The following is a 24,530-nucleotide window of genomic DNA, read 5'->3' as shown; positions in this document are numbered from 1 at the left end:
ATCTACTATGCGCTGACCTGCTTCTGGGCACTCGGGATACAGCGGTGAGCAAGGTGGACAAGAACCCTTGCTGCCACGGAACTTATGTTCTACCATGCTGAGACAGCGGACCCAGTTGTTCACTGTGACCTTGATAAAAAGGTTTCAGTAGGAGGAGAGAAGTTAGAGATAAGAGTGCACACAATTCTTTTGAAGAAGGGGGGTGGTAGCTGGAAGGGGACTTGGGATCAAGAATGCTTTGTTTTGTTTTGTTTTTGTTAGACGGGAGACACTGCAGCATCTTTGTGGATGGGAGTGACCCAGCAGAGAGGAAGAGAGAATTGATGTGAGACAGAGAGAGAGGGGAGAGTTTCTGCCAGAGGCACAGACGATTCTTCCCAACCGGCTGCAGGAAAGGCAGTGTCCCAGTAAGTTGCAGGAGGTGGGTGGATGCAGTGAGTCAGGTGGGGGGATGGGCAAGAGGGGCTTTTCCGGTGGCTTGATCGTCCCAGTGACCCTGGAAGGAAGGCCCTGAGTCAACAGTGCCGTGGGGGAGGGGCTGGAGGCTTGAGGAGCGAGAAGGTGTGAGGGGGTCATTGAAGAGATTACAGGGCAACGTCAAGCGCTGAGGTCAGTGGTCATTCTGTCGGTTCAGTGGTCAGTCCTGGTTCACAGGGTCGCCCACACCGCTTGGGGTTTCTAACAGACCTCTGCTCTTTGGGCTAGACTGTGACTCGCGGGCCAGATTAGATTTCTATCTAACTTTTGTGGTCAATTCTTGAGACAAACGAGACCCAATCTCAATTTTTCTGTTTCCTCCTTAGGAAGGGAATTTCCTCTTCCCCCCACTCTGATTGTTCTCACTGGTTTGAGCACGGTTTAGGGAAGGCAGGGAGCTGTGTGGGGTCCCTAGTGAGGGTGGAAGAGGTTGGGAGAAAAGACTCGCTCTGAAGAGGCAGCTTCTGACACGGGTGGCCAACAGCGCCCCCGGTGGAATTTGTGGAAACCCTGTGATTGCGGTTATAGATGAGTTTAGCTTATAAACCTAAAATAGGCGATACATGCACATGGTATAAAATTCAAAAGGGAATGCAGTGAAATGCAAATCTCCCTCCCACCCTGGCCTTCAGCTTTGTGATTCCCTCTCCAGAGGCAACCGGTTTTGACAGTGTCTTGGGTATGGATGGATAATTTTAGTGACTGCTGAAAAAGTAAGGGGAGTGTGAGTGGGTAGGCCCGTGTCAGCAGGCTGGAAATACTTACTCAGGAAACTGGATGTCTATAAAATTCTTGGGCACATATCCTTCTTGGCTCCCAAGCTCCGCCTTGAACCACTCCTCTTGGTTACTTAAGATCTACATGGAAGAGAAGGAAGGAAGGAAGGACAAAGATTGTAGGGAGGACGCCAAGAGGCAGAAGAAGGGGGCTGCGGGGCAAAGAACACCCTTTTGGATTTAGAGGGAAATAAGCCAGAGAGACAACACAGGTGCTCCAGTGGGAGAGCAACAGGTTTGTCTCTAGAGTTTGGCTTCCTTGACCCCGAGCTAATTTCTGTCCCCTAGTGCCATCCACACCTGGGACGCCACCATGGTGTGACCTCCCAGACTCAGCATTCAGGGGCCTCTCTGCAATCCTTTCTCTTTGTACGTTGGAAACTCATGTGTCCCAGATCTCAGCACCTGAAGCTCCTCATGTGAGCAGGTGTTGGGAAGGCAAGAGCGGCCACTCCATGGTTTTTTTCTTCTCTGCTAGGTAACCAGGAACCTTTTAAAAATTTAATTTGTTCCTTTTTTTTTTTCCACAAGCAAATTAAAACTTAAACATCCAGTGGGGCCAGCTTTGAAAACAGTAACTCTCTGTGTTCACACTCCATGTGCTTCACAAACAATTTGGACGTAACTCAAGATGTTTGGGATGCCTTTTCTAAACTTGCTTTTAGAGCCAGATCACAAGCAAAACCGGAAGTTCGGTCTCATTACTGTATGGTCCTTCTTTGACTGTGACCCCAAATGCTATCACTTCCCTTGATTACTCATATGACTCACCACTTGGCTCTATGTGGCTTCTGGTTATTTCAGAAAATAGTAGTTTCGCTATTAAAAGACAAATATTTGCCCCCATCCCCCACTGAGAATGTTTCTAAAGCGGGCGGCATGGACTTGAACAATAATGAAGACGGCAGAGCAAAAAAATGAAAAGAAGCTTAATGGTGTCACCGAGCCACTGAATTAGCCACGCTGGAGCCCTCCTGCTTCGGGACTTTGTATGAGAAGTAATACATTTGCATTATTGTTTAAGCCGCATTTAAGTTCCTGTTTCTTGTAGCTGAAGACTCCGTAACAGATAGACATGCTACACTAAAGGAGAAAGCAGAAGGTGGGCAGGAAAGACTGCCTGGAGGAGAGGCCCTGGGGTTGCCCAGGCAACGGAAGGAGTTACCCAGGCAAAGTCAGACGGCGCAGGAACTTCTGGGATGAGAGGAAGTGAGGTGCATTCTGGGAATGAAAGGCTTCCGTCCCGCGGGAGGTTAGATTGTGGCCCCAGGGGCCGGGGGGATACCAGAGGTACAGGCCCTTGTAGCCCATGTTGGAAAGTCTGGGCTTCCATCTTGAAATTTATGGGGAACCACTAAAGGATTCTGAGCAGGGCCATAACACAGGGACACAACAGAGCCCTGCATCAGAAAGTGAAGACGGATTGGGCAGGGGAAAGTCTGGGAAGGGAGTGCAGCCATCCCAGCGAGGGGCGAAGAGGTATTTTAGAGGAACCTGGAAGCGAAGCGTGCGGGATTTCGCGACCGTTCTTGGAACCGAGGGAGAAGTGGACTCTGGGAGGGCTCCGGATTTCGCCCTTGGGAGACCGAGTGGGGGGTGATGGCTTTGCTAATACATGAGGAGAAGCAGGTCTCCGTCCCAGAGAGGAGCAGAGATGAAGACAGCGAAGTAACTGATATTTCGAATATCACCCCCGGGGTGGAAGAAAGGGGCCGGCCCTCCGCGTTTGGAATTGAGAAGGCTTGGTTTCCAGCTTGGCCCTGTCACTCGCTGTGTGACTTTCCGCAGGTCAATTAGCCATCTGATAAATGGGGACAGTGACAACCAGCTAGCATCTCCCGAGCTGATGTGAGGATCAGATGAGCTCTGGTACCTCGAAGTCCTTCAGAAAGTGCATACTGAAAGGGGCGCCTGGGTGGCTCAGTGGGTTAAGCGTCTGACCTCGGCTCAGGTCGTGATCTCCTGGTTCGTGGGTTCGAGCCCTGCAGCAGACTCTGCTGACAGCTCAGAGCCTGGAGCCTGCTTCAGATTCTGTGTCTCCCTCTCTCTCTGCCCCTCCCTCCCTCTGTCTCTTTCTTTCTCAAAAGTAAATAAACATTAAAAATTTTTTAAAACACAATTCTGCAAAATGTGGTATTCTTGGGAGGGAGACCTCCAGCTCCGAAGGACATAGTAGGGTTTATAAGTTCTTGAAAGCATTATATGTGTATGTTTTGAATTTAATCACCTGTTCTGAAGAAACAAGAGTGTGTCTCATATTTGAGTTCTAGAATTGCTGAGGACAGAAAACTTTATAGTTTCCATCATCAAATATGACTGCTGGTATCACTAAGGACTCGTGGGTGTGTGTATGCCGAGAGGGGGCGGAGTGGGGGGAGCAGAAAAATCTAGGTCAAAAAAAGCACTTGGAAACCCGGCACCGGTGCCCGGGATTCACACAGAGAACACAAGGACACTTCACTCCCTGCCTTCACCCCTCAACGTATGGCTTTAGAGTTCCTTTCTCCCATCACATGGGAGTGCGATGTTTGGGCTGGGTAGCACATGTCAAATACGAAGGTGAGCGGGGATAAGGTAAAAGAGGCCATGTGGAAATTGGCTCATCACGGTAAGAACCAACTATGTACTTAGTTCTCTGACCTGAAACCAGCTGTAATTTTAGTCATTGTGGCTCACACCCATCTACCTCCTGTAGCAACTGAAAGATTATCCCACGATGGCGGCCATTTCTCCCCACCACCTGGTGCTCCGTCTGCCTAAGATCGTGTTCCCAGAGAGGTGAATTTACAGGCTTTTTATGGCGTATAGAAGGCAAGGTTTTAAAAGAATCTCATTTTCTGCAAAGAGGAGTGTTTGGGGGGAGGTGGTTTCCTTCTGCCGTTGTTGGCCCAGGGCCCCATACTTCCTGTTCTTCTCATCTCTCTGTCTGTTCGGTTCCCCCTATCTCTTGTCCCCATCATGAAAACTCGAGCAAGGGGTTCAGCCTGAACACATGAGGTTTTACACTTCACTTTACTGTATGTTAATTCGTATAATGTTGCCTACGAGAATAATTTTCTGGGTTACATGGCCTGAGAATAAGTTAGACGTGGGAAGAGGACAAAATGTACAGTTGGGAGAATTTTAAAATTGGATGGAATTATAGCTCTTAGAGGCATAGCAGAAATCTGAAGTATTGCAGTTAATTACATAGGATTAACTCTTCATGCTTTCAGGTCACTGTTTTAGTAGGAAGAAACCGGGTTGAGTTAGACACAGTACAGAAGCAGGTGGAAATGGACTGGGTCGTTTTTTTTTTTTTTTTTTTTTTTTTTAAACAGCGGCAGATTTAAGAGGGAAAACGTTAAGTCTGGGGCCGCACAGAGCTGCCGGTCCAAGGGGTTGAGGCATGAACATAAAATTATCTGACTCCTAATGTTTCCGTCACAGGAGAAGCTGGATCGAGCCATTCGGCCAGAGTTCCCCGTCCACCATCTTGTTCATCGTCCTTTGATCGGCATCTAGTGAGCACCTGCTGTTTGCGCTTAGGTGCTGGGAATACAGAGGTGAAGAAGCTGAGGCCTGTGTCCCGGGGAACTCACAGTCTAGAGGGGGTTAGCTGGTGGTGAGCTCGTCAGACGTTGTTGGTACCTTTTAGTGAAAAAGTCTGTTTAGTCTTTTAGCACGAAAAGTCTAGGATGAAAGAGCATCCCAGGAGTAAATTGCTGGGGCGGTCAAGAGCTGCTTTGGAAAGCAATTGCAAGATCTTGGGGCTTTTTACCCATCTCTGGAGCGGAGGGGCAGATGTTGCAGTCATACATAGAGACCCACGGGCAGGGCTACTGACCGCCATGATAGAGACATGCTGTGGGGTTCGGCCAACAAGCCCCTCTCCACTTTTCTTTCCATCAGCACAGCTGCAAGGGACAGGATTTGAAAAGGACAGGTTTGCCCTTCTGATGGAATTCTACACGAGCGTGCAGAAATGCAATTTAACAATTCACGCAATTTGCGCTGAGCACCTATTTGGGGCTGTGACTTGCGTGGGGGCGCTGCTGGGAAGACACAAAGATGAACCGGCTTGGCTCTGCTCTCAGGGAGCTCCTAGATGGAGGGAACCACCACTCATTCATTCGTCAAATATTAGGGAGGGTCACCTTTCTGCTGTTTTGGACACTGAGGCAGACCTGGCCCCTGCCCTCACAGAGCTTTGGCGAGTGGAATAGCCAACTCATGCACGGGCGGTCAGGGTCCCACAGGGTAAGGGCAGTGATGGGAGGTGGGTGTAGTGTGAGTAAGAGCACAGGGGTTTGGCTGCTCATAAATAACCGTCTCGGGAGGGGAGATCAGCAGCACCTTGAATGACGTGTGTTGCCATGCCGTGGAAGAGCTAAAGAGGGAGTGACTCATTTTGCTGGGGCCATAGGGGGTGTGGAGGATTAGTGAGGGCTCCGAGGCAGAGGTAGTCAAATATGGCTGTGGAGGAGAAAGGCATTTGGAGTACGGGGAGAGTGCGAGAAACTCGGTGTATATATTGCAACGTGACCTGGGCATTACATACACAAGGGTGTGTGTATGTGCGCGTGCGTGTATGTATGTGTGCGTGTTCACGGACGAGAGCTTGGGGAGGTTGGGGAGCGGGTTGGGGCCGGGTGGCTTAACTTTCTATCAACTGGTAATGGGGAACCGCTGAATGTTTTTGAGCAAGGAGGTGATCTGACCTGATTTTTTTCCCAGAAAGATCCTCTGAAGACTAGTACGTAGAATGATTGAAGGAGTAAGAGACAGGAGGTGATGAAGTCAGTCAAGGGGCTGTGGCGATGGTCTGAACGGTGGTAGAAATGGGGAATACTGGAATACGGCAACCATTCACGAAACATCCACTTTGAGGCGGGGCCATTAACTCTAATCCTTCCCCAAACCCTGCAAAATAGTTACGGTCCCCGCTTGCAGATGAAGGACAATGAAGCTCAGAGGGGCAGGGGACTGATCCAGGGCCATACAGCTAGTCAGCTGGGATTCAAACTCCCAGCTTCTCTGGCTCTAAACTCCCGCTCCCTTTTACTTCATCGGACTCCTCTCTCGTGAGACGGGGGATTGCTTGAGAGATCTCAAGAAGAATATTCAGGACAGAGTAATGTTGAGGAGCAAGGCAGAGGTCCAGTCAGATGCAGAAGAGGGACAGCTAACGGTGTCACCTTCTACAGGCGCTATAGTAGTGTCATGCTATGATACATTAAGGAGATCACGGGTGGACTTGAAGGGAGTGTTGAGGGTAAGAGGCAGTTTCCAGAAAGTTCCAGCAGACTCAGTGGGAGGTGAGGAAGTAGAGGCACCAGCACAGGGAACTCTTCCTGGGGTTGGGAGCCAAGGAGAAGAAAGAAATCAGGAGGTGGACGGAGAAGCAGAGTTGAAGAACATTTTTTTCTTTCTGCTTTTCTGAGGAATAGGAAACTCTTGAGCAAGATATTGGGTTCTGTTCGCAATGGGAGATGAGGGGTGGGAGTTGGCCCGTTGGCCTCTTTTGAGCGAGGGCCCTGTATAGTGGTTGATAATCACATGGTCACAATATCCCAGAGAGAAGGGAGGGACTGCTCACCGTGTGGCAGATGCCTCTGTGACCTTGGTAAGATCCCACAGAAGTGAAGGTCGCCTCTTCCTGGGTGGGCGGCCCAGGTGACGTTTTGACCTTGAGAAGCTCCAGCATTGAAGGCACACCCTTCACAACTATATTACTAGAGCTTGCAAGTTGAGAACGGTTAGAAGGACAAATACTGGGGGTGTTCAAGTCCCAAACCAAGTGACTTTCTGAGTCACCCCGTCACGTACTGACAAGGCTCTCACTACGGCAAATATATTTCTTAGGGGTGAGACACTGGTGGCCTCAGTGTTGCTGTGCAGGCTGAGAAGGCCCATATCGGCTGCTGAGGAGTAGGAATCAGGATTTCTGAGGGTGCTCTGTGGCCAGGCCGGTGGGGGGGTGGGCATTAGCGTCACAGACTCCCCAAATGGCCTGCAGAAGGGCTTCTGCTTTTGCTCAAAATCGGGGTTAAGATGTGAAGCCCGCAAGTGTGATGCATGGAATGTGGAAGTCCAAGGCCACTTTGTCTCTGCACGTAGCCACAACAACTCAAGTGTGGGTGTTAGGCAGGTTTTAAGGCGTCCCCGAGCAGCCGGGGTGTGCATGGCCTCCATTGGCCCACGTCTGTTCCAGTCATTTTTTCCCGGCTGTCTCCAGCCTGCACCCTCGGTTGAGTTTTGGCGACACTGAACCTCACAGTGCTCACTGAAGCCACATGGGCTTGCTTACACCTGAGCTTCCGGTAAACGTCCAGCCACGTTCCCTGCATTCCCCGGCCACAGGTGTTGCTGCAGCTTCCTGCCACCCCATCTCTCGAGTGGGATCCCTTGTTCCCTCACCTGTGCTCCCTGAGCACTTAGACGAGAACATCTGTAAGAGCCCTTTGGATGGATTTCTTTCCCTCTCCAGACCACAAGTATCACAGGACAAGGATGGTGACTTATTTCCATCGTGTACCCTGGTAACTGGCACCCGGGAGCTCAGAAGGAACCCTTTTGATTGAGGTGAATTTCTCTCTTTTGAAAGAAACCACATGCAGTTCTGAAGAAACAAAGGCATGGGGGGAGCACCTGGATGGCTCAGTGGGTTAAGCATCTGACTCTTGATTTCGGCTCAGGTCACGATCTCACATTTTGTGAGTTTGAGCCCCACATCCGGCTCTGCACTGTCAGTGCGGAGCCTGCTTGGGATTCTCTCTCTCTCTCCTTTTCTCTCTGCCCCTCATCCACTCGTTCTCTCTCTCTCTCTCTCTCCCTCAAAATAAATAAATAAACTTAAAAAAGAAAAGAAACAAAGCCATGGGTTGTTCGATGAACACAGTGACCAGACCAGAGTAACCCAAACCCCCCCGCGGCTCCCCGGGGCCCCACGTCACCTACCTTCAGTACATCTCCGGTGTGAAAGCTCAGCTCATCCTCGCCGGAGGCGGTGAAGTCAAACTTGGCAATGGCTTCCATGTTGTGATGTGAAGCTGGAAGAGAGGTAATGTGTTTATTGTGCCTTTCTGTCCAGGGAAGGGCTCAGAGCAGTGGGCACCTAGCAGTCTTAGCAGGTGGTAGGCGCTTGGCCGAAGGTCTCCGGGCCTGAGAGGAAGACCCAGGTTCGCAGGGAGGGCTTTTGTTTTTGTGGACTTGCTGCGGGAGGGAGCCTGTGGGATCTGCTTCCCGTCGTTCCCTGAATCCCCAAGCTCCAGGAGCGGGAAATGAAGGCCAGCAGCGCCTTTCCCCTTTCGCCTCCCTTTGGCCTGCCCGGCCTGTCACCATCTCTGGGGCATCTCTGCTTCTGGTTGATAAGGATTGAAGATTCACTATCATCTCTAACTTGGGGCCCGAGGGGCTGGAAAGACTGTTCTGTAAACATCGTCCTGAGGCTGTCCCTTGGCAGCTATATCTAACCGGGCGGTGTTAATTAGACAGATGCCATTTTCTCTTTTACATCTGAATCATTTAAGAGAATTAGGCGGCATCGGCCAGTGGGGAACTTAGCATCCTTCCACATGGCTTGAGAGTGGAAAACATTCTGGCTTTAGAGTCAGGGGACTCGATTAGTCAGATTCCTTATTGCATTATTATAGTGTAAGCCAAGCACATTTTGAAAGATAGCATTATAATACCTCTGAATTGAGTTAAAATGCCCCCACCCCCAGTAATACGCAGGGCCTGTGTAAAATAAGAAAGTTACCCTACAAATGAAATACAGTTGTTGTTGTTTTAGGAGACAGGGGGGATGTCATAGAGCAGAGTCCTGGTTTTGTTGGCGAATAGCTGTATGTTCTTGCGTAATAACTAAACCTCTTGGAGTCTCAGTTTCCTTATCTGTAAAGTGGAGATCATAATATTCAACTAATAAGGATGTGAGATTAAATTCAACAATAGACGCGGGGTGCCTGGGTGGCTCAGTCGATTAAGCGTCCGACTTCGTCTCAGGTTGTGATCTCACAGCTCATGAGTTTGAGCCCCACATCGGGCTCCGTGCCGACAGCTCGGAGCCTGGAGCCTACTTCTGATTCTGCGTCTCCCTCTCTCTCTGCCTCTCCCCCGTTCGCACTCTCTCTCTGTCAAAAATAAATAACCATGAAAAAAAATTTAAAAAAAAATTAAACAATAGACGCAAAATGTTGCACGAGATAAAACTAGGTAGTCTTTCTGTCTTTAAAATAATTATATTTGAATGAATTTATCCTCAGCAAGGGAGCCTGGCCAAAAAGAGCTCAAAAACAGAAAAGACAGAAGAGTTTTCTTCTGATTTCTCCCATCTTTTATGAACTTTCCTCTTTGGAATTTGATGCCTATTCTCCAAGACCTGCAAGTCCTTTGTTTCTGTGCTAAGACAGTTCGCTGTTGGGACAGTCTTGGAAGCTGTTGTTTGGCATTTACGTTTGTCAGAATGTGCCAAAGTCTGAACCCCTTTACGTCAGTGAACTCACACCTAATGACTTTCAGTGACCAGTAAACCAGGACCACAATCACCCTCTCTGTGGGAATTTCCACCCAAGTGACAAGATTTAGGTGACTAAGGAAGGTGGCTGCCTGGTGGGGAGGGTGCGGCACGCAGAGATCAGGGGATTAAAGCCACTGCCACAGCGATGGCAGCCAGGTGACCCGTTTCTCTGACTTTCCACATTTGTTTGGTCTTCCAAAGGTAATTTGTAGAGATGACGATTACCCATCTGAAAGATAGCTATTGGGCAAAAAAATATTTCAGGAGCCCAAGCAAAATGTCATAGTTAACTGTGTGCCAAAATTTATCCCCCCCCCAACAAAGATATATACTTTTTGTATCCTTTCTTCAGGATCTGTCCATCTAAGGCAAATTAAAATTGTGACCTAGGATGGCCCACTCAACAGGAAGGAGTATTCTGCCCTCCTTAGTGAGTGCTAAATGCTTTTGCTGATTTGCTTCACCCCGTGGCTTTAACATGAAAAGCCTCCCCTAATTAAGGCCTTGCTTTGAGTTTGCAGGGAGATGTGGTGTCTGTGGGTCACCCTCATGGTATTGACACAGATACTGGTCACCTCAGGAGATCAAGTGTCAGGTGAATGGTCCTGAAATCCAAGATCCCATTTCTATGCAAATTTACCTTAATAAGCAGGATGGAGACAAGGGGAGGGCAAATGCTAAACATATTAGAAAGTCACATAAATTAGGGATGCAAAAAATATCCAAGGCATGCTCTAGATATGACCTTGAGCTTGGGAAGATCTTTCCTATGTTACATGGAACTCGGATCCGGCCTGGGCGCTTGGACCAGGCTGGCCGGGCGTAACTTCCGTGAGGAGGTGAGGCAGCGTTGTTCCTGAAGCACCAGCTCTCTCTCTGCCTTCCCCCCGGGGCCCATAACAGAATTCCCCCGCTTATAATATTAATCCTGGCTCTGAAAACCCAGTGAAACCAGGCCCACTCTTAATGAGATCACTTTGAAAAAATTTGTTTGTGTCCCATTTCCATTTGTGAAATGAAATCTGTTCAGATGCTCTTTGGTAGGAGGGAGACGTTCAGGGGGGAGTGGGGGAGTGTTCTAGTCTCGCTGAAATCACGGCGTTTTGCAATTTCTCCCCTTGCATTTACTGCTCCCTGCTTCCCTAATAGCAGGCCCCCCCCCCCCCCAGGGCTTGGGCTTCTGTTTGGTCATAAAAATGCATGGAAATTTATATCCCATTTGTCTGTACCCATTAGTATTAACTTCGAAAACTTTTGAATTACCACCAGGGAAGAAGAACACTGAACTACCATATCTTGCTCAGTGTTTGTCCATTTGTTTTATAGTCAGTACCTTCCATGATGCATCGATTGATGCTGGCCACCTCAGGAATTCAAGAACGCAATGGAGCCTTCTAGCTACTGTGTGCAGTGACCGTGCTCCTGACCTCAGGGGGAGATGAAGAGAGAGACATCTCTTTAAAGAACCTCACAGACAGATTAAATGTGCGTTTCCTTCCAGCGCTGAGCTTCAGAAATGGCTGCAAAGCTACCTGCTGGAGAATGTGAACTTGAGGTGACAGTTTCCGGAGGCAGTCAAGCCACCTCCATCAGCTTCCCCCACCCACCGCAAGCCCGTTGACGACGCCGTTTGCCCAGGAATCCTGCCTCAGAACCATGCAGGGCTCCTGCCCTTAATGCTGGCTCTGCCTCTCACCCTCCCTCTGTGTCTCTCTCACTTTGCCCCTTTATGGATTGCGCACAATATCCATTAGCAGCCCCGCGACACAGATCTACGCCATTTGGCGGCACAGGACTTCCCCACGCATGATTTTCTCTGCCCTTGCATTTCCATTTAGGCTTCTTTTACCACCAAAACACCCGAAAAACATTCAGGCTTAGATACCAGGAATGTATGTCCACTTCTAAGATAGAGTCACCACAGAGGATGAAAACAAAAGCCACGAGACGGCTCTTTAAAAGAGCCGCCCTGTGAAATCCAGATTAATTGGATGTGTTCAGAAACACGTAGTTACTGTCGAGATGGTACCAGGCAAGAAACTTCTTGAAAGATTTCAGCTCCTCCTAAGTTGGCTATGAATAGCCGCGGCTTCCGTTTTATGCATCTCTTGAAAAGAGCAATTGCATAACACCGCAAAGCTGCTGGAAGATTCAGGCTCAGGACCCGAAGAAAGAAGGAACTGGGTCCTATACTGAACTGGCAACACCACTTCCTATTTTGTTGGGGGAGAGCTCTAATTTAAATATGATATGACTTGCACTTGTAATTCAGTTAAGCTAATGTGTTCTTTTTTTTTTTTAAGAGAGAAACATTGCTCCTTATAAATATTGTGATTTTTATTAATTTGCATCTTGTGTATGAAATGAAGCGATAGAATAGTGATGAGTTTACATGTGAGGACTTTAACTGCAGTTACCAAGAGGAGGTTGGCTAAAAACGTAAAATTCTCCCGGCGGGTTAATTTCACACAATGCAGAGACTTGGAACCCACGGCATTTCTTCCATTTGTCAGGCAAAGCCCCTCTTGGAGACCATGAGAAGGTAACGCAGAATGCTTACCCTCCCCGCTGAATTGGCAAGGTCAGCTCCATTACTTTTCAGCAGTAAGAAACCTTACACTACCAGGAAAAAAAAAAAAAAGATTATAGCTAAGCCTCACGGTCCACAATAGATATGTTCTCGGAAAGTTATTAGGAATAGAGTATTTGTAAGTGGAATCATATTAGCATGCATTATAGAGGCTCACTCTATAAAGCAACCCCATGGTGAATCCCTTTACAAAATGAAAAGGAAAATTTGTTATGCAAATAACTGCTTTTACCTTATCTGTTTTAAATGCTGGGTTTTCATGTGTTGAGTCTTAAAACAGAGCACACCTGTAGATCCTTCCGACACCTCCCACCGTGGGTTAAATGTTAGTTTCCCCTCTTCTTAAGTCCCAGAAAGCTTTTTACAAGCCTCTCCTGTTGATATGTAACATTTCACCTTGGAGTATAGAGGAGGAGTCGGCAAACCTTTTCTGGAAGGACCAGAGAGTAAATATTTTGGGCTCTGCGGCCCATACAGTCTCTGCCACAACCACTCAGTCGTGCAGTTGTAGCCCCGAAGGCAGCCTGAGAGAACGGTAAGGAATGGGTGTAGCTGGGTTCCAATAAAACTTCGAACACCGAAGCTTGAATTTCATATACTTTTTACATGCCACAAAGTATTCTTCTTCTCCTGATTTTTTTCTCCCAACCATTTACGAATGTGAAAACCATCTTGGCTCATGGGCAAACACACGTGATGGGTGGAATTTGGCTTACTGGCTATACGTTGTGGACCCCGGGTACAGGTGTTTATATGTATATCCTACTTCCCCTAATAGTTTGTAAACTTCTGGAGGGGAAGAGTTGTAGCTTAGTGGACGGAGTGTGGGCTTGGGAGTAGATGGGCCTGGATTTAAATCCGAGAGGTGTCACTCATTTTCCCAGCGTCCTGCTTATCCATTAGCCAGGAGTAACCACATTGACTCCAGAGGGGTGTTAATGCGTATAAAGACGCCGGCACACAGTAGGCGTTCAATAAATGGTAGGAGTGGTTGCTGTCATTTATCCTCAGATTCCCTACCGTATCGAACCGGTGCTTAGTAGGCACCTGGGAAACGCTGAGTGAATGAAAACGCGATCAGCAACCTGCGCTCAGAATTATAACTGTAATTGATTTCCTCGGGGAAGGGGCAGCAGACAGAGGACCCATTTACAAGGATCAATTAATTTTCCACTCGGAGGTGCCCTGACTTCTCGGCAAACTCAGCCGGAGATAATAAAACATACTCCCACACTAGAGGCCTGATTTATTTAATCCAATAGAGGGCAATGGTGCACCCCAAACCGTGGATTCCATCCCGTAAATTTTTTTTTTTTTTTCATCTTGAGTGCCCGCAGTCTTTATCTAGGCAGGTTTGGTGATTGTCCTCATTGTCTCCTGTGTGTTTTAAGGCGTGTAAACTTTAACATTTCAACGAGTCTCAAGCCCCTACAGCACATGAGTTACTTTGCCGGGAAAGAGCTAGAAGCCATCTGCAATTACTCGCTCTCTGGCACTTAAATTCCCTGAGTTTCCTGGAAAGGTGTTTCTGCTCCTCTCAGAGTGACTAGACCCTCACTCCCGGTTTTGAGTCTAGGTTAATGATTCGTGTTGAAACCCCTACGGTGTGTTTTTCTTTCATCTGAACTCTAGAGCTGTGGTTGGAGCCTTTTTTGCCTTAGTTGCCTTTTCTTGGGCGTTAGATGTCGGACCAGGACGCTGAGAAAGGTCATAGATGGCCCTTCCTGAAAACGTGTAGGCTTAGGAGGGACAACGACCTTAGGATTCACCTGCTGGCTATTGCTTAAATATTCTCCTAGGGACCCAAATCCACCTCTTTTGGAGAAGAAAGTGAGAAAAAGGAAAGAAAGAGGCTGAGCCTGGCCAAGAGATCAAGGGCTGGCCTTTCCTCATTTGGGGCTTTCAAATGACAGTTGTGCTCTATTCTAAACCAGCGGAAGGCCTGCTTACAGAATACCTCTTAATCAGCTGGCCATGTTGAAAATGTTAGCCTTCTCGCTAAAGGTCTAACAAGGCGTGCGTATTTCTTTACTGTGCCTGCTCTTGAATTACTTCTAACTCATCTTCTGGAGCCTTTAAAATAGAAACCCTCAAATCCTATTCTAGTGAGATCCTCCTTCTGGTTTCTCTGGAGATTCGGATCTGTGGCCACGTGTAGAGGCTAAGTGGGAGTTGAGGCAGCACCAAGCTTGCAGATAGATAGCCATGTACTTGGGAATGGCCGTCAGGGGCCTCTGCTTTCAAGGATTTACAACCAACAGCTCCCATGCTTATCTAGACCTCCCCAGCCAGGGACGCAGGACCATTCCTCTTTAGGTTCAGGATCTCAGGGGAATAAACAGCCTTCTCTGGAGGACCTGGCCTGTTTCCACAGGTGTTCTCTCTAAGGGACATAAACATTTCGGACTTTACGGCAACCAGAGTAAGCAAAGACAAGTGAAATATACTCCACCAAACCATTTCTGGCTAGTTGGCTGAGATTTTAGTACTCTCTAAGAGCCTCCATTTTAAATGATTTTGCACACATGTGACGTTCTTATTTTCCTCTTGTCCCTAGGTGACTCATTATTTCCCCCTCCAAAGCCCTAGGAAGGCACAAATCCCCCCACATGACCGGCAGGGAGCTAGAGGGGACCTCCACGGCCCGTCCGAGAACATTAATTCCTCGGTGGTTGATCTGCTGACGCAAGTCTTGAAGACACAAGGAAGTGGCTCAGGAAGAACCCCCAGGGTGTGCTCCGTCTTCCCTGCAGGTGTGTTTCCTACGTGACAACCATCCTCTGGCTGTTTCACCTCGGCTGGAAGCAGCCACAGGGCTGTCTCCGATGACAGGTAACTCACGGGCAGCGGGTCCTGGAGCGAGAGATGAGACGTGGGCGGGAGAGGTTGTGCCGTTCTCTCCTCCCCGTCTGGGACGGCAGTCTGTTACCCCCTCGGCGAGGCTGGCTTCACCCACCCTGACCTTGGGATGCTCTCTCTACCAGTGCACCTCCTGTAGACCCTCTGCCAACCTCTTAGGGTCTCAATCCACCCTTTGGCCTTGCCTTGAGACGGCTCCCTATTTTCCATGGGAAATATTTTCCCATGGGAACCATCTCCTCAGCTTGTTTTTAGCTTTGGGAGCCAAATAAATATATTTCAAAGACGTGCAGACAAACCTGACACAACTGGAGAGTCCCTGTAAATCCCTTATATCCTTATTTAATCAAATTGCTGTTCTGTAGGTCCCTGCCTGTCACTGTGGATTAGGGAGATTTCACTGGTCTCAAGGATGTTTTCCTCCTTTTTAATTAGCTCCTCTTTCCCTGCTTAAGTTTTTTTTTTTTTTTTTTTTTTTGGTTTTGGGTGGGGAGGGATGGCAAGGGGAAGGGAGGAGAAGGTGGAGACAAATCAGGAGAGTGTCCCTGTGCACGTCCCCTCCCCTCCCCTGCCCCTCCCGGTGGCGCCAAGACAAGTGACACCAAGACAAGTGATGCCCAGGACAAAGAGTCATTTGCTCTTCCTTCTGGTTATTTATCAGCCTACTCTTCTGTAATCCACACCAGTCTGGCCTATCAAACTTAACTTTCTTTTCTTTTTTAAGATTTTATTTTTAAGCAATCTCTCCATCCAGTGGGAGGCTTGAACTCACAACCCCGAGATCAAGAATTGCGTGCTCCGACCGACGGAGCCAGCCGGGTGCCCCTCTTATTTATTTATTTATTTTCCAAGTTCAAAGCACGTCACGTAAAATTTCACTCGTCCTCCCCCTTTTTGTAAGAAAAAATCCTTTTCTTTAAGCGTAATGTCTACGTTCTATCAAACTCAAGCAAATCCTATTCTCTTTTTCCTAACTTGCCATTCTCTGCAAGGCAAGATTGCCAGCAACAGTGGCGAGGCACAGACCTGGCTGTCAGAGAGAGACCTGGTTTCAGATCTGTTTGGCCGCTTCCTTGCTCGCTGGGAAAACTTACCCCCCCCCCCCCCCCAGGTTCTGCATCAAGAATTCAGATAATAATCCTCATTCCCAGTGTCGCCAGGGATAGGCTCATCCTTGGCGTTCAATAGTTCAGTGTCTCTTTCTCCCATCATTTCGCATCTCACCTATCTACTTCCCTTTCTTTTTTTTTATTAAATTTTTTTTAAGGTTTATTTATTTTTCAGAGACAGAGAGGCAGAGCGTGAGCGGGGGAGGGGCAGAGAGAGAGGGAGACACAGAATCCGAAACAGGCTCCAGGCTCTGAGCTGTCAGCGCAGAGCCCGACATGGGGCTCGAACTCACAGATGGTGAGATCATGACCTGAACTCAACCGACTGAGCCACCCAGGCGCCCCTTTACTTCCCTTTCTTGTAAACAGTCTCCAAATCGTTTTTAGAAATCCACCAAGCCTATACCACTGTCCGGCTTCTTAAATCTCCGTTTTTGTTCACTTAACCCCAGGTGAGCGCTAGCTTCTCTCTACTCCCTATGGAGTCCCGGCTGCAGCAACGGCAGAACGTACGCCACGACGTCCTGCAATCAAGACAATCCCGTAAGTAAAGAGAAGAGACAGCCCAAACCAAAGGGCAGTGGCGAAACGGAAGGCTGAGAAACAGAAGACCGATTTGGCTTCTAAACTTTGCCCTCTGCCCGGAGCTCAGTGACTGCACTGCTATCTGTAAAGGAAGCCCCAGGACAGCCACGCGGGGAGCTCACGCAGACCATGCCTCCCTCACCCAAGTCCAGAGACCAGAACCGGCTGAGACTAAGTTCCACGTATCCATATGGTCTACCACGGGCCAAGGGCCTCACCTGCACTTTGCTACATTAATATGATTATGATCGTTATTCCTAGCGCTACCCGACCGCCACTCCCATTTCATAGCTGGGAAACGGAGGGGGGCGATTACCGTGCAAGTCTGCTGGCTGGCGAGGCTGTGCTCGCTTTCCTTCACTGCGGTGCCTCTGCCGGTCCTAGCAAACGGGGAAAGTCCTGCACTAGTTCAGGGTAATTACCAACGAGCTCAGGGCCCCCCAGACCTTCCTGGGTGGCTGTCCTTCAGCCAAGAAATTGATGGGAGCAATTCTCACACACCCGCAAAATTCAAGCCCGGTATTTCTGCCGCCTCCCGAGGCTGAGCTATCACTTGCTGTTTCCTTGTTTTATCCTGATTGTTCCCTAAAGCAATAACAATTGTCTACAGAAACACCATGAATCCCGCTGGCAAAGTCCAAACAAGAATGGAGCATGAAAGATACCTGCCCCCCAGAATCAGAAATTATTCCACGAGCCCTACAAGAAGGGCAGGGGCGGCGGGGGGGGGGGGGGGGGGGGGGGCGGTGGTGGTGGATGTGAGTGGAGGGCAGCGAAGAGACAGACAGACCTTTTACAAATCCCCAGGCTTCTCCTCTCTCCCCAACTCCCCCTTCACTTCCTAATTTCTATTCACATCCTGATTTCTCTTCAAATGTATCACCGGCATTTTATGGTGCCTTCACGTTCTCTTTTCCTTCTCTTCCCGTCTGTTCACTTCATGTTTGTGTTTATTGATTTGGGCTCTGAACGCTTGGCTCATTTGTCATATATTTGAAAACCTCCGTCTTCTGGCCCTGTCGTCGCCACGGTTGCAACTTCGCTCCCAGATGCTATCAGCCCGCGCTCAGCACCCTCTCTCCTTGCCCTCAGTCTGCACTTAGCGCTACCTTAATTCTTATTTGGGCAAAGCACAAAAGCAGAGAGTCGATGACTGTGTGGTCACAAGTGCTTTAATCTTCTTGTCACTTTTACTTATATTCCCAAGCCCCTATTTATTATTGGAATACGGGTCATTTTTTAATTCGCTGGTCTCAAAGCTTGCAAAAGTGGACATTAACCCGTATAACAGTTTACTTTGCTTCATCTGATAAGTCTATCCCTCAAAAGTTGGAGGTAACTACATTTCTACATACCCAGTCGCCCCATAAAGGCACTAAAAAGCTGCTAGTAGGAGGGATGCTAATGCGCCTTACTTCCATCCGATGAATAGTTAACAATTCTTCTTATCTTTTTTGGAAACGTAGGTCATAATTTGAGTTTGCTTGAACTGAGGAACGCCTGTATTTGCTTGGCTTCAAGCAGTCTCTTTCTTTTTAACTGCTAGTTTTGATGCTCTAAACCTCAGATTCTCAAAGTTGGACGTGACCCGCTCTCTCTCGAATTCATTGAGATGACAGAGAATGGGCAGAGGGGAGGTTGAATTGGAAACAGTGCGGTGCATCGGTTATATTGGAGCAAATGTCTCGCTGTAATTTTCAGTTTGAATCCTTCCCTAAGGAGAAAAAAAACCCAAAAGGAATGTATAAAGATGACGCTCATAAGTCTCAAAATCTTGTGACTGTCCCTGGGTCCTCCACCACCCTCCGGGTGACTGGGCTCAGGCTCCTCGCTCTTCCGGTCATTTCCTTCAGGTAGCGCCACCGTCTGTCAGTGCTCTTCTCAAAATGCATTACATAGGTTTGAGCCCAGTATTTAAGGAAATGGTCTCAGCCCGGCTGAGCGGAAGGACACGTTTGATCGCTGCAGCCGCACGACAGAGCTTTAACCACGCGTGACACTGCTGGCCGTCGGGGTTCCACAGCAAACCGGGAGGACAAAAGCACCAGGGTCCCCCAGCCTGAAGAGGGGCCACACCAGGCCTCTCCACTTGTGATTCTGCGAGAGGCTTTTGGGAGCCAAAACGCGAGGTTCAAACGTCGTCTTTTTGGCTTAGATCTTGTTTGGGGCCTCGCCACTGGCCAGGTCTTCAGTCCATCGCCATTGTCTGGGCACGGATTTATATCCCCCCACCCTGGCTTCTCTCCCGACTCTTTCCGTACAAGCAAGCTTAATGCCTTTGTGGCCTCTACTCTGTAATAAATGGAACACAGGCTTTGGAGTCAAGAACAGCTGGGCGAGGGTCCTGCTCCTTCCTCCACCAGCTGTGTGATCGCAGGCAAACTGGTGATCTCCGAGCTCAGTTTCTTCCTGAATGACTCCCTCCAGGTTGACACCAACGTATTCATCGACACACTCTGAGGACTGGCTCCGTACCAGTCTCCATGGTTTTCTTCATTCTGTTCCCTGGGAGCTCATGAAAAATGCACCCCAATGCCTTCCTGAGATCAAACTGGGACACGTCGGTGGCCCTTTCGTCACGTGGTGCTCTAATAACCTTATAGGAAAGAACGTAAACCAGAGCAGGGTCAGCTTCTCTTTCAGGCCCATACTCAGGGAACTGCAACGTGGAAGAAATTTGTCTTTTTCACTCACTTTCCCTCTTTTGTGTTTTCTGTTCCCCACTCCTTGTCCACTTTCCTAGCCTGTTGGGTTTCCTTTTATGTCTTTTTTTTTTTTAATGTGTATTTACTTATTTTGAGAGAGAGAGAGAGAGAGAGAGGGAGGGGGGCAGAGGGAGAGAGAGACAATCTCAAGCGGGCTCCCTGCTCTGCTCAGAGCCCAGTGCGGGGCTCCACCCGCGACACTGAGATCGTGACCTGAGCTGAAGTCAAGAGTTGGACTCAACCGACAGAGCCACCCAGGCATCCCCTTTTTATGTCTTTTAATTAGGCTGCTGTCTGCCATGCCCCCATTCACCCTCTCCCCCATCCTGCTTGCTTGATAGAACAAGGACTCCTGGGTGTTGAAGGTTTCTGATTCACACTTTCTGACAGTCATTTTCCCACTCAAGGATCGATGCCATGTTGTCCCACTACCTCCCAGATCTCCTCAAGACTCTCCTCTTGCCATTTTAGGTCTTCAGCAATCTCTTCCCCATCCCATGGGGATCTAAGTCCAAATGGACTTCAGAATACCACACACCCATGCACACATGCCTTAGGAAATGGCTTCTCATTATTCTCCAAGCATTCCCTCTCCATCCTCACCTCTGCAGCGGTCTTCCTTCCGTCACCTGACTCAGGTTGCTATGTACCGTTGTGCAGGTTGTTTACTGCACAAGGGCCTGTGGCTCAGCCTGCCGTGGGGGCTAAAATCCAACCGGCGCTCTTCTATCAAACTTTGAGGCCTGACGTGGGGCTGCGTCTGCCCCAAGTTAGGGGCACACTTTTCCAACTGAAACAAAGGCATCGGGTCTAACTGCAACTGTTCCTTCTAAACCTGACTCGGGGTCTGCCCTTGTCATACCCTATGCTCTTCTCCTCTCTTGTTCTTCTGGGGGACTCGGCGTATTTACCCCTTGCTTGGTGCTGCCGCCACATTCAGTGAGGTGGGCAAGCACCTGGCCTTTTGGAGTTTGGCTACTAGAATTCGAGTCCTGGCTGTCCCACCAGCTATCTGGGTGATCCTGAGAAAGTTATTTAATCTCTCGGGGTCTCCGTTTTCTCATCTTTAGAACAGGAATGATCACAATACCTGCCTTCTAGTGTTCTACTGAAGATATTTGAATACTTGAAATACCAGCCAAAGCACTTAGAATGGTGCCTGGCACATAGGAGGCACTCTGTGCTTGCTAGCTCCCGCTACTTTGTGCATATTCCACAATAGCTAACAATGACTGAGACAGGCTGTGGCTCACGGAAAGTAGGAGCGAGGAAACGTGGCCCTCACTAAGGAGGGTCGCTAGATAAAACACAGAATGCCCGGTTCCATTTGAATTTCAGACAAACATTCTAGTGTAAGTATATCCCAAATGTTTACCTTCTCCACAGGAATCTCAAAGTGGTAGACGGTGCCTTGTTAAGATTAATGGCAAGCAATCATTTGACCTTTCCACCCTGTCCTGTCCATTCTCTCTGCTGCCCTTCACATCACACAACGCCTGCCCTGTTAGGTCTCTGACATAAAAACTGGGGAGCGGGCCGATCTGTGGCACGAGACCCGCCATCTTGGAATGGAGCCTTTAGGTGTTCCTGTGAACGTTATGGTTGGCATGTAGAAGCATATATTCTCTCATCCGTATATGCGGGGAGCCACAAAATGTCATACTTCCCACTTTCTCTGCCTTTCGTGTGTTATTTGCCACTTTCAATGTTGTGTGGGCCAAAAAGCACGCTCCTCCTGTTATGCGTTCTGAAATACTATGTGTTTTGGTAAGTGGGTTTTATAGATTGGAATTTCAGTTTCTGTAAGTGAATTTTCTTGTAATCCATATTTGTGTTAAAGCAGGAATCCTCTAAGCCTTCTTACGTATTCAGATACTTCTCTTGTGATTATTCTGGCATTTCACATCGTTATTCTCAAATTCACTATCTGCTCTCTCGTATCTATAACTTGTCAAATTTTTCCACGCTTGGCATTTGCACCACAGTAAAAAAAAACCTCCTGGGCACCGGCCCCAGTGAATTATTAGTAGTCCTGTCACATAGTCACCAGGTTGACATTTACTCATATTATCTGTGTCTCTAGTCCCGATGACAAATAATCCTTGAATTCGTTGCTGATACATCATCCTTTTTTTATTATTATTATTTTTAAATACGATTTGTGCTTTTCTAGAGCTTTGCCTCTTCCTGGCCACGGTAGAGGGAGCTACTGAACCCCCAGTGGTACCAAATGGGGTTCTGTTCCCCTCCTGATCTTCTCTTTTTTGTTCTCTTTTATTTCTGATCCTCCATGACTGACTGCTTGTCCAGACCCCTTTCTCTGCTAACTCTGTCTGCATGGCCGAGGAGTGGTGATTTCTCCTCAGTCTGGCCTTCAGAGTTTCTGCTGCTTGACCTCACCGGGCTTTCACTCTCCTTGCCTCTCTCGGGACTATCTCCTATGCTTTATGCATTCGCTCAGCGGACATCTACTGGGCCGCACTTTGTGCCAGTCATCGTGCTCCGTGGGGATCCAGAGTGGATTAGAGAGCGGTCCTGGACTTTAGCTGGCTCCCAGTCTTGATGGAAAGACACACAAGTTGACCAAGCAAGTGAGATCAGTTGAGCCAAACCTCAAGTGGTTGAGGAGCCCAGAGGAGAGTTCCTAACCCCCCTGGGAAGGGTGCAGGTGCAGGAGAGACAAGGGGGAGCTTCCCGAGTGAGATGACAAATAAACTGAGCCTTGCAGACAGGTCGAGGGCACATACATCACCGATGGAGGGAATGATCCATGTAAATAGGAGTTGGGGAGACCATCTGGTTCATTATAACCATAGTGGATTGGCGCGAGATGGGATTGGTGATTTGGGGGGGGGGCAGATCATGAAGGGCCTTGCACAGCCTGCCAAGGACGTTGAACTTTATGCCAAGGGTGAGGAGGAATCACTGAAGGGGTTGCTAACATTTGCATTCGGAAGTGTTCAGTCTGGTGCAGCATGAAGGACTGGAGGGCGGGGTGGAACTCCAGACAGCCAAACCAATGCAGCGGTCAGAAACGGTGAGGGCCTGAAATCGGACAGTGAGAGACTGTGCTCCTTCTCTTGACGTTGGGTTTTGATTCCAGGGTAAGTGCTTTACGTGTTATCTCATTTAACACTTGCAAGATCCTGAGGAGTAAGTCCTGTTATTATACCCATCTGACGTATGAGGAAACTCAGGAGCAAAGAGGCAACAAAATTGCCCAAGTTCACGTGTATCGAGATACGGCAGGGCCAGAATTCAAATTCAGCCTGTGCACTTCACTAATATTGTCCCTGGTGTATTACTTCGACTAACTGGCGGTGGCTGAGAGGCAGAAAGGCGTCTAGAGCGGCGCTCTCCGGCCGAAATACGCAAGCCACGAATGTGAGCCACATATGCAACTTTAAATATTTCAGTAGCACATTAAAAAAAACAACTCATTTTTAATAATTCATTTAACACAATATATCCCGAATACTATCATTTCAACATGAAATCAATAAAAAGTACTACTGAAATATTGTGCATTCTTTTTTACTGGACTAACTCTGGTGTGTACTTTATAATTACAGGCCATCTTAATTTGCACCGACCGTATTTGAAGTACTGAATAGTACACGTGGCTGGCAGCTACCATATTTGACCAGTGTGGGTCCAGAATGGCTCTCCCATTTCTGCTGTTGATGATACGGTAGACGGTGATAACATTCTCAGAGTTAAGGGACCATCGGAGGAAAAAGATAATTTGGAAGGAGTTTGAAAGGCTTGGGAAACATCTAGGTGGAGATTCCTAGTCAGGGGTTGGATACATAGGTGTGGATCTCAGCGTAAAAGTCTGAGCAGACATATAAAGTCGGAAGCTATTGCCAGACAGGTGGTTATTAAACCAGGGTTAGAAGGAACTCACATGGGGCGATTATGTTCAAGGACTGAGCTCTGGAAACACAAGGAAGGGATGGACATCTCGTGTAGGTGGAGGGGCTCACTTGTAGGTATCTCCTCTCAAGTGGGAAGGAAGGACGAAGGGACTGTGATTGCAGAAGGTAAGTTTGTGTAGGTAAAGAGAGTGGGGAAAGACAGGAAGTAGGCCTTCTAACCCAATGTTGGCAGGGGTTCTCTTGGCCCCTCTGCTTCCTTTTTCTCTTCTACAGAAAAATGAGCCCTTTTATGGCTGCTCACAAGATCGAGATGCAAAAAAGGGGAGGAAGAGGCAAACAAAATGTAAATGTTTGTTCAGCCAGGAAGTAAAAACCAACACGAGCACCCATTTCTCCAATTGCCATTCCATACTCTCTCTCTCTCTCTCTCTCTCTCTCATTAAACTTTTTATTTTGAAATAACTATTGACCCACGGGAAGTTGCAAAAATTTGTCTCCTGTCCTCTTCATCTTCTTCCCACGGGGGTGACATCGTACGTCACCACGGCATGGTATCAGCACCAGGAAACTGACATTGGCGTAATGTTATCAAGGGGACTTTTGGCTTTTCTGTGATCATTTCCTAGTAGGAAGCACCCTGAGTAAAAAGAATCAAAATGAGGTGAGATGTAATTAATGCCCCATCAGGTCCAGAACTTCATGTGTGTTCAAGAGGGTTTATCCCTGTAACTAAGTGACACGCGTCAAATACAATAGTAAATGCCACCTAAATGCCCAGGCCCCAAATACCTTCTTACAGCTGTCTGTAACTTGTACCAACATCACGTGGTCAGACCAGACTCTTCACTGCCTGTTTGGCTCCATCTTGTTATGGAGAACAGCAAAGAACGGAAGAACAGACAGTTCTGCTGTTCCCATCAGGATCTATAGTGAGGGCTGCAGGACTCAGAAGAGACAGGAAGGTGCCCCAAATCGCGCTGCTGTATGGCCCAGGTCTCCGTGACTACAGAACCCAGCCTCAGTTTCTGACATGGTGCTATCTCTTGATAGA

General features: G+C 48.3%; 1 protein-coding gene and 1 long non-coding RNA gene across 9 annotated transcripts in view; one reads left to right on the top strand and one right to left on the bottom strand.

Annotated features, from left to right (window-relative positions):
* Positions 1-24,530, bottom strand: part of GRAP2 (GRB2 related adaptor protein 2) — a 67,691-nt gene that overhangs the window by 11,660 nt on the left and 31,501 nt on the right. For 6 of the 8 annotated variants that reach the window (XM_045062404.1, XM_045062405.1, XM_045062406.1 and 3 more), the window contains 2 exons: positions 8,193-8,284; positions 1,243-1,334 (listed from right to left, as the gene is read on the bottom strand). In XM_045062404.1, coding sequence (XP_044918339.1) covers positions 1,243-1,334; positions 8,193-8,270 — 170 coding nt within the window. In that variant the 5' untranslated portion in view covers positions 8,271-8,284. Of the gene's footprint in view, positions 1-17; positions 130-1,242; positions 1,335-2,024; positions 3,210-8,192; positions 8,285-24,530 lie in introns of those variants that run through there. The other 2 variants (XM_045062407.1, XM_045062409.1) reach the window with 2 other exon arrangements.
* Positions 12,638-17,605, top strand: LOC123386748. The gene is made up of 3 exons (XR_006601140.1): positions 12,638-12,878; positions 14,901-15,175; positions 16,764-17,605. It is a non-coding gene; the product is annotated as an uncharacterized LOC123386748 (long non-coding RNA).

Source organism: Felis catus, chromosome B4 (genome assembly GCF_018350175.1).
Source record: "Felis catus isolate Fca126 chromosome B4, F.catus_Fca126_mat1.0, whole genome shotgun sequence".
NCBI lineage: Eukaryota > Metazoa > Chordata > Mammalia > Carnivora > Felidae > Felis > Felis catus.
This window is presented reverse-complemented; position numbering and strand designations above follow the sequence as displayed.